This window comes from Vombatus ursinus, unplaced genomic scaffold (assembly GCF_900497805.2).
Source record: "Vombatus ursinus unplaced genomic scaffold, bare-nosed wombat genome assembly UNPS02014775.1, whole genome shotgun sequence".
Classification (NCBI taxonomy): domain Eukaryota; kingdom Metazoa; phylum Chordata; class Mammalia; order Diprotodontia; family Vombatidae; genus Vombatus; species Vombatus ursinus.
Genome location: NW_020954553.1, coordinates 18378297 through 18388488, shown reverse-complemented (window position 1 = coordinate 18388488; position 10192 = coordinate 18378297). Strand labels below are relative to the sequence as shown.

At 46.3% G+C, this 10192-nt stretch overlaps 1 protein-coding gene across 1 annotated transcript in view; it reads right to left on the bottom strand.

The window, feature by feature from the left end:
- The window catches only part of FAM160A2 (family with sequence similarity 160 member A2), a 22100-nt gene that overhangs the window by 4055 nt on the left and 7853 nt on the right, over positions 1-10192 (bottom strand). The window contains exons 6-9 of the mRNA XM_027864704.1: positions 9889-10056; positions 5264-5343; positions 4743-4906; positions 3442-4263 (exon numbers count right to left, since the gene is read on the bottom strand). Of these exons, the coding sequence (XP_027720505.1) occupies positions 3442-4263; positions 4743-4906; positions 5264-5343; positions 9889-10056 (1234 nt within the window). The remainder of the gene's footprint in view (positions 1-3441; positions 4264-4742; positions 4907-5263; positions 5344-9888; positions 10057-10192) is intronic.

Below are 10192 nucleotides of genomic sequence, written 5' to 3'. Positions count from 1 at the left end.
ACACACACACACACACACACACACACACACACACACACACACACACACACCTTTGGCTGGACACTACTCATTAGGGATACTAATGAGAGGATTCCTGTACAGGAATATGTAACTGGAAGTCATCCCAGCTTGGTGGAAAGAGCACTCCATTTGCAGTCTTAAGAACCTGGGTGACAATCCTAGCTCTGCTTCTTTAGCACTTGGGTAACTTTGGCTAAAGAACTTAAACACTCTTAGCCTCAAGTTGTGCCTTCTATAAAAAAGAGGTAGCTGGACTTCACCATAAGCTCCTTGAGAACAGAGACTGCTTCAGTCATTTTATTTGTATCCTCAATGCCTAACAGTGTCTGGCAAACAATAAGCACTTAATACTTGTTGACTGACTGACTTATTTATCTGTAAGGTCTCTACAAACTCTAACTTCTATGATTCCTTCCAACTGATTCTGTGATATGGGTGATCAGAGAATTAGAGCTAGATCTTAGAGGTCATCTAGTCCAATCCCCTTTTATAGATGAGGAAATTGTGCCAAGAGATACCAAATGACTTCCCCAAGATCACACAAGTGGCAGAACTGGACACATACCCAGGTCTTCTGACTGCCAACTCAATCTTTTTTCCACTGCACCAAGCAGGGACATTGGTCACAAGAAACTGTAGCAGCCTCTATAACTAGATCGAGGACATCTTGGTATAAGAGTCCAAGGCTTTTTAACTCAGCATTTCTGAGTCCTACGAGTTTGCTGCATTCTACTCTCTTTCTTGAAGAGCTAGTAAAATCATTTTGAGAAACCTTGCCTCTAACTCTGGGGGGAAAGCAGGCATCCAGGCCAAGATGAGGTAAATCCAAAGGAACTGGAAAATTCTGATAACCTAAGCATCCAGGTGGCAGAAGGAGAGGGAAAGGAGCCTCCATCCAAGCATCTATGGGGAGCGAGCTTATAAAGGTTGAGTGAGGCAGTAGATAAAGTGGGATAGAATCTGGCCAGCTAGTCCTCTTCCTGACTTGGCTACCAAATCTTCACAGTGGGAATCATTATTTGGCTTCAGATGTAACAATCAGCTTTCCCAATAGAAAAGAATCAGAAGACCAAGAAGGGCCCAGTTAAGTCAATTCAGCTCAAGGTGTTAATCAGGGCACAGAATAGAAACCGAAGAGAACTAACAAAGAAGAAACAAAGGTAGTCAAAGAACCAAATAAAGAGAGTTCTTGGTTTCAGAACAGAAAGGAGAAAAGAAAGTAATTACTTCCTTTAGGAAAGGAAGTAATATCACATAAGGACTCAAGAAACCTAGATTCAAGTTCTGACTGTGCCACTTACTAGCTCTGTGGTCTTGAGCACTGGGTCTCACTAAGCATCAGGTAAGCTTCCTTATTTGTAAAATGAAGGGGGAAGGAAACAGAAGTCAAAGAATAAGAGTTGGAAAAGACCTGAGAGGTCACATCTGAACAATCGCAGTATCCCTGATCAGAGTGAGAGATCTCAGATCATCTCTAAGTTCCCTTTCAGTCCAAGCACTCTGAGTCTTGTCACCAAATGGGTGGCAAGAAGGGTAAGGTGAGGATTCCAGGATGCTATTACCCTCTAGGCAGCATGGCCACCCAGGAAACTGGACCAAGATGCCAACACAACTTGTTACACTAGACAAGGAAGTAGTAGTGAGACTGGACTACTAAGTGTGATTACACCAGACCAATCAGGACAGAAGAAACAGGATGTGCTAAGGAAATTACAAGATCTAGACTCAGGCCAAGGAGATATCAGAAGAGAATAGCATTTCCTGTGGCCAAGAATCAGAAAAATTTGCAGCTGAAGGAGATGACTACAAAGTAAGATCGGGGCAGACCAAAGTCAAGAGAAGAATGTCCAAGGTCATAGACAAAAAAGTACCTTTGTTTTTTCTCCTGAGGACTACCAAGAAGGCATAGTGTAAGCTGCAGAATAAATGAGCAGCCCTAAAGCCAAAGCAGTCCTAAAAACAAGGAAAAAATAAGGAGATGCTGGTTTGAGCCACCTCTGTCCAGAACTAGGTATCCAAGACCAACCAAAATTCAAACAACAAGGAAAACAATTTGGAGTCCAGTAAAAACCAGAATTGTAACTAAAGCAGGAGAGCAAAGGAAGAGAAGAAAGAAACCTGAAAAGGACAGACAGTCCTCTCCCCTTTATACCCAGAATTGACAATAGGTCAATCTCCAACTCTACACCATCTAAAGTAGCCTTTTCCAGGATATATTTTTTGTTGTTTCCCCCATGTTCTTCAGTTCAGTAGAAGGAAACACTTAGAAAAGCTCAGACTTGGGGGGAGGGAGAGATTAATTTGTTGATGGCTGTGGAAGCATACAGTGACTGGGGTGCCCCCTAGTGGAACTTCCTGAAGGTGGCAGCTAATCAGAAGGCCAGGGTGGCAGACCCTTTGCTTTGGTCCTAGAAAAGAGTTAAATTCTGGAGCTGAAGGACCAAGCGACTGCTTCAGCAACAGGGATATGGAGTTTCAGCTCTAATCTAGGTCACATCACATACATGCCTCCCACATGGATACTGGAGCACACACACACACACCACCCACACAAGACATGGCACATATGATTCCTATAGGTGATAGGATATAGATATGCCTTACATAAATGAAACAGCATCTACATGCCTTCTAAATAGGATAAGATCAAGTACAGTGAAAGACCATCAGTAAACCTGAAGCAACACAGAAGACTGTAGATTCATTAGGACTAGAGACATAAATTCTGGAAGGAGGTCAAATACAGGAAGATATGGCTATAGTTCACATGAGGCCAAAACAGATCATTTGCAAAGGGGAAACTCATGATGAGAGAGTGGCCTTGGAACACATATGACATGATATGGCACGGCACAAATGCAAAACATAAGCCAAGAAGACTTACCCAGTAAAGCATAAAGAAAGCATGAGAAATTAGTGAGGGTAAACATACATGAAATGACACACACAGAAACAACATATGCCAAGAGATACATGATAGTGTCAGAATCAATACAGCTCTGGACTAGGAGTCAGGAAGACCTTGGTTTGAATCCCACCTTCAATCCTTGCTATCTGTGTGACCCCAAGCAGCAAATCCCTTAACTTCTTGGAGTCTCAGTTCCATCGTTAATAAAGTGGGGCTAAGAATAGCAACTACTTTCCAGGGTTGTAATGAGGAACAGATGAGACAATGTATGTAAAGTACTTGGTCAACCTTGAATCCCTAGATAAATGTGAGGTCTGATGATTACTATGGTCTGGACACAGATGAGACATAAGCCAAGAAGTCTCATCCAACCCAGTATGAATATAAGCCAAGGCACACAAAGGCCAAGGAACCCACACAAGATGGAAATGGGAGAAATGGGCAACAGCAATAAGAACACACACGGGACACAGCCCAAAGGCATACACAAAACACCAGGGTGAAGGACTCACCTGTGAAGGGTTGGCTGGGCAGCTGACTGGGAATCCGAAGAGGGCTGCTGAGGAGGGGGCCGAGGGGCTCAGGTGGGCAACTGAAGCTCTCGTAGGCTGCCTCCTCCTCTTCAGGAAGCAATGGGGATTCGTGCCGGGAATCTGGCCCAGCACCGCCATTACTCAGTGCCACCTCCAACTCTCTTAGTTCCCTCCCAAAGCCCTCTAGCCCAACCAACCCTCCAATTCCCCCCTTCTGTTCCCCTACTCCCTCACCTGGCCCCCGACGCACTTTCTTGGCCCCCTCAGGCCAAGGTCCTAGTGCTCCATTGACCTGGAGGGAGGTCAGCAAGCCAGAGCCCTCTCCCTCCCCTAGAGACAACATCCGTGCCCCCACACGGCCCCCATCTCCTAGCTCTTCTTCCTCCCCCTCACCCCCATCCTCCCCATCCTCTTCCTCTGGCTGTAGGCTCCGTTTCTTAGTCCGAGGGCCAGTGGGGCCAGAGCCGGGGTCCACAGGGCCAGGGTCAGCCGGGGGCTGCTCCCCATCATAGGGGGCAGACCAGGAACGGCAGGCATGAACACAATGGTCCACGCAGTGCCGAGCCTCCCGGAGATACTCTAGGTAGTTGTCTTCCAGCTCGCCTGGCTCCTCCACGGGGCCAGGCCGGTGGCCAGGGCTGGAGGCCGGTGATGGGGCCAGGCTGGGAGAGCGAGGAGCGGGGCTAGGGGGCTCAGTGCCACCCAGGCTCTGCTGCCGAAGGAAAAGAGCAAGGCGAGACGGTGTAGAGGGACGGGTTACTGTCACCACTGATGAGGAATCTAAATTGGGGCTGCCAGGGCCTGTGGACACAAATGAGGAAAATAAGGGTCATCACAGGAACCACTGTGGAATAGGGGAGAGTTGATCATGGGAGAGATCAAGGCAAGGCAGAGGAGAAAGAGTCAGGATGAGGGAACATGGGAGACAGAAAGACAGATGGGGATATCAGAACAGATCAGGCTTAGTGAATCTTCTTCCACCTCCCTTCACCTTTCAAATCATCATTCCAGCCCCACCCCTCCATGCCCCAGGTTCCAAAGGGGAAAAAGGATGGAGAAGCTGATGGAGTGGTACAGGCCAAAAATAACAAGGAGGGGGCTAGGAAGGGACAGGAGGAAGATGGAGCTGAAATGGGATTGGGAGCTAGGGAGAGCTCTATTCAGAGGCAGAGGCTGGCCCAAATCCTTTCCACCATAGACTTTCTATGTGGAATTGGAGATACTCCATTATAAGCTTCCTCCCAGGAAGCCAGCCCATATTTGCCACTGGCTATCCCCACCTCGAGCCCAGGAAGTCTGCTCCACGTGGGGTGGACTTGGGGCACGATGTCGGCAACAGCGAGGGATCAAGGACAGAAACTTGTCAGCTGCTCGCCCATACAGGTCCAGGTCACGTACGGCTCGCTTCTGGCTCAACATGACATGGTTACACGGGACCAGATACCTGAGGGAAAGGGAGAAGCAGCAGCTTGGGGTCAGATACCTGAGGGACAAGGAGTCTGGAGACACAAAAACTAAGGCTCAGGGAGGTTGTGGGGTTAGGGCCCGGGGAATCAAAAAATATGGGAATCAGGGAAGGCACAGAGGGAGCCATGGATAGGGGAGGGAGGGGGTAGGTGGCTGATGTCAGGAAGAGGACTATTTTGGAACCCTCTCTCATAACCCTCACACACCTAGCTAGGGAAAATGCACAACTGAGCCTACTGAGGTCTCCCAAACAGCGCCCTCCCTTCACCAAGCCCTCTTGAGGGTACACACAGGGCACTCCCAAGGGGGTTAGCTATGCTCCCACTTGTAGTACCGAAGCACCAACTGCAGCACCACATCTTCACAGTTGAGGTTCAGAAGGGTCCTGAAGAGGCTCAGGGAGACCATGCAGAGCTGAAGGGGAAGGAAGGGGTCACTTACTTAAGGGTCTTAACCTCCCACCAGTCCCCAGGCTCAGGGCAACAGTAGAGAGTTAGGAGGAAGAGGTCATCTGCATAAAGTTCTCACTCCCTGCTGCCCGCCACCACCTTTCAGGCAGAGACCATCATGTTGACATGGGGAAAGGAATAATCACCTACAACTATCCCTCCCATCAGCTAAAATAACAACTCACATTTCTATAGCACTTTAGAATTGACAAATGCTTTCCCCACAAGAGACCCATGACACTAGTAAGTATTGCCATCCTTAGGTTACAGAAGAAATTAAGTAACTACCCAAGGTCACATAGCTTGCAAATGCTGCAGCCAAGATTTGAACCCAGGTGGTCTGACTATAAAAGTCTAGTAATCTTTCAAGCGATAATTTGCACGCATACTTGGCAGAGCACAAAGAGACAGCCCACGCAAATCAGGGTAGAGAAAGGCAGCAGGGACCACAGGTTCAAACCTGTGTTCAAAAGGTTCAAAAGGTAGACCCTTCCTTTCATTCCAAAGGGTGATCTGCTTATCGGTTTGAATTTTTTTCTCATTAGCTGTGATGTAACAAATTGGATGTCTGCAAAAAATGCTCTCTAACTCTCTCTAGTTCTTCTCTCAACTCCAATACAGGCTTTCATTATCATTCATCTCTGGCCTACTGGAATAGCATCATGACGGGTCTTCCCACACCAATACATCTTTCACAAACTGCCAGAGTAATCTATCTGCTCAGTCCCTTCCTCAAAAATCAAGTGGCTCCCTACTGCCTACTGAGCAAAGTTGAAATGACTCTCTCTTGCTGGCATTCAAGACTCTTCACAATTTTGTACCCCCTATCACTGTTCTGAACTTTTCCCATCCACAGCCCCCTCCAAACCCTCTGAACTTTATCATAAAATGGACCACTCTCTAGCCTCCTATGAGTGCCTTTGTTCAACTGTTCCCTATGCCTGGAATCTCCTCTCTTCCGTCCTCTTATTCTAGTGAGTTCTGACCAATCCTTCAAAACCCAGTTCAAACGCCCCCTCCTCCAGAAAGCCCTTCCTCACCCCAAGCTGACAATGACCTTCTCTCTCAGACCCCACTCAACAGCCCTCGCTTGGTAACACTGGATATTCCAGTTATCTGGTAGTGTCTCAGGCCCCTACTAGACTACGCACTCTCATGAGGAGGAAGGCAATACAGCACAGCAGAAAAAAAGTGAAGCTCAGAGTTAGTTGTGGGACCTAAGTTCAAATCCTAACTTTGCCAGTGACTACCACAGTGACCGTGAGCAAATCATTATCCTTTCTAGGCCTCAGTTTCCTCATCTCAGAGGGCTGGGCTGGATGACCTCTAAGCTTCCTTCCAGATATAGATCCTGATGCTTATCTAAATTGTGAAGAAGCACAGTGCCTAACACAGGCCACGCACATGGCTTGTCTGTAGAATGGTGAACTGCTTAGCTGAATATCTGCAAAGACTATTCTTAAACTCTGTAACTAAGTGTGTCAAACTATTCAGTGACACAATGTAGCCGAATATCTTTCTACGAAGAGATTAGGTAACCAGGAAGTTTTGCCCTAGGAAGTGGGAGGAGCTTCAGACAAGGAGAGATTCTGAGTCATCTTCCTTGCTCTACAGCATGGCTGCTTAATGTTTTGTGACTATCGGGTAAAGCCAATGGACCCTTCCTCACCATAATATGTGTACTTTTTAATTAATAATTGAAGGAAATGCCAAATTTCAATTCGAGGTTGGTGAAAATTAAGATGTATTTTTTTTTTTATTTTCCAAGTTCATGGATTCCCTAACATCTATCCGTGGACCCTTTGTGGTAGAGGTGGAGGGGTAGGGGGAGGTTTATGGACCATAGGTTAAGAACCCCCTTTCTAGAGGTATCAATCAGGAAAAATACAAAGGGGTGAGACAGGAAAAGGAGGCTGGGGAGCAGAAACTAGGAAGCCCTAAGAATTCTGACAGGCAGGGAGGGGGAGGGGAGGCAGGGCAGCACACCCAGGAATGGAAAGGCAGTGCCATGAAGTATAATTACGTGTGCAGATGTCCTTAAGAAGCATTGGCCCAGGGGTGGAGGAAGACATAGCTCCTTTACAGATGAGCACAAGGCTCAGCACTGCCTAATATTTTCTTTACTCCTGAAGAATCCCCACTCCCAAGATCTGTGGAGGCAAGAGCGCCTCTGCAGCCGCAGCAGCCAATTTCTCTTTGGCTTCTGAGGTTCCTCGATTCCCCCAGATTCTCTCTGCCTAGGTATGGCAGAATCTCAGAGTTGCATGAGACCTCTGAGGTCAGTTAATCCTCTCTACAAGAGACCCAACAAGTAGGCTGCCAGCCTTCATTTGAAGACCTCTTGAGGCAGGTCATTCCACTTTAGGAAAATTTTAATTGTTTGGTATAAGGCAAAATTTTCCAAATGAAACCTCCCTCTACAATCTCCCTTCATTATTCTTGCAAGGAGAAGCCCAATCTCCCTTCTACATAAGAGCCCAACACATACATGAAGAAAGTGCCATACCACTCCTAAATCTTTGCTTCTCCAGGCAATCCTCAGCCCATTCCATCAATCCTCATAGGGCATGAAACTGAGGGCTTTCACCATCCTCATTGCCTTCCTCTAGACACTCTAATTGCAATGCCTTACGGAAAATGTGGTGCCCAGAACTGAATTCCAGCTACTGTCCTTCCCCTTAGCTCAATGGCTGAGGTTAGAAGTTTTCCAAAGTGTGAAGCAGAAGAAAGATCATTAGCTCTGGGGTCAGAAGACCTGGTTCAAATTTCAGCCTTGAAGGTCATTTACTACTTCTGGACCTAAGGTAAACCATTTGACCAGCCTTGGTCCAGGTTTCCTTATTCATAAAAATGAGACAATTGGATTAGAAGAACTCTATGATTCCTTCCAGCTTTAAGGGAAAGAAGTTAAATCAGAAAAAATTGAGAACACACACTGTCAAGTAACAGATCTTGGAGAGAGAATTCTAAGATGCTCTTGGGAAGACCACCTTCCAAAGCCAACCAGCCTAGGAAGAGCACTGGACTTTGAGAGAGGAGGTTAAGGCCTGGCTCTACCACTTCCTAGCAGCATCAAAATTATCAGCTTTTTTGAACCTCAGTTTCCTTATCTATGAGGAATTCAATACCAAAACCTCAGAGTTGTGAGGTTCACATGAAAGTTGGAAAAGTTGGGAAAGCTCTTTACAAACCTTACAATCCTATATAAATATCAACTGTTATTAAAACCAACAGCAGCTATTAGTGGCCATATGACTATAAGAAAGTTTAACCTCAGGTTACTCAACTGTAAAGGAGATGACAGCACTCTCTACCTCTCCAGCATATTATAAGGAAAGCATTTTATTAATGATAAAGAACCATGGCATGTGAGTTGTAACAGGGGCCTGGTGAGGAGCCCTACATCTTTTATACTAGAACCAACCTAACAAAATTTAGAAAGGCTAATCACCAGGTAAATCAAAGTAGGATGAAATTTTTGGCCACAATTAGTAAAAGCTGTCTATTGAGGTAAAGAAAGATTATAATTTGTGTTTATGGAAGGAGAACCCAACACTGACAACGTCATAGATGAAACAAATTAATAATTTTAAAAAAACCATCATATCTGCTTCCAGGGAGGAAGTAAAGTGGTGGTAGGCCTGCTCTTGAGACGCTTCCTCCACAGGAAGCGTGTTGCTTGCTTGTCTCCAACATCTAAACTCTTATCTCAGGTGACTTAAGAGGAAGGACTGGTGTCCATAACCAGGAAAAGATAGTATGAAGGTATCTTGGGACCCCAGAGGTCAAATACAGATTGTTAGCAACAAGAAAAGCAGAGTTCAACCTCACTCCCATCAGCTGTATGGTATGGTTCCTTAGAGAAAAGAAAAATATTAGTCCCAGGGTCTGGCTATAAGTGTTAGCCTCCTCCTTCCTAGCATCACTGCTTTGCAATCCTATTTCCCCTCCTAGGTTATTATTTCTATAAGAGCAGACCCAGTAACTTAATAGACTTCATATCCCGCACAAAGCCTGCTAATGGTAGATGTTCAGTAGGTGTTTGTTAACGAACGTGGAAAACTAAAAGTAGCCTGATAGCTACCCCTTGGACCAAAAAGCCTTTCAGGAGACTGAACCTAAATGAGTTATCAGCTTATAACAAAAGGTTAGAAAACTTGAATTCATCTAAGTCATTGCCATTAGAAGTGGCTATCGAGCATGCATAAGATGAATGAGGACAGAAGATCCAGTAGATACCTTAGAGACTATAGATCTTCTCAGGATGAGGAAAAAAAGTGGAGAGAATAATTATCTCCTGAGGACAGTAACAAGCAGAGGCATTTGGAAAATCTGTGCAGGCATGAAGCCAAAGTGGAAAATCTAAGGCCCAAGGAGGATGGGAGCCTTGTTCAGACATGAGATGATGCAAGGTGGGTCAAAGGATAGCAGTAAGGATATGGGAGCAGACAAAAATCAAGAAGCACCCTGACCTAGGGGCAGCAGCCATGATCAAGGACAGGAGTTGTACCCGTGAGTTACTGTTGATTCGTGAGACGAGGGTGTCAAGGATGGTGTGAGCATCATGCCGGTGGAGCAGCAGGAAGCGCAGGAAGGTTCGGAGTAGGGCAGGTTCGGATACGCTGCGAAGGAATAGCTCCAGGTACGCTGTGCTGGCAATCATCTCCTCCACAGAGCTCTGGGGGTGGGGCGGGGTGAGGGGAAGGGGATGGGAATCAGGACCCCCCTACACACACATATCCCAAGTTGACAACTATTCCCCAGAGTAAATATAGGGGAAGATGGGAAGAGAGTGTGTGTATTGGGGGAGGGAG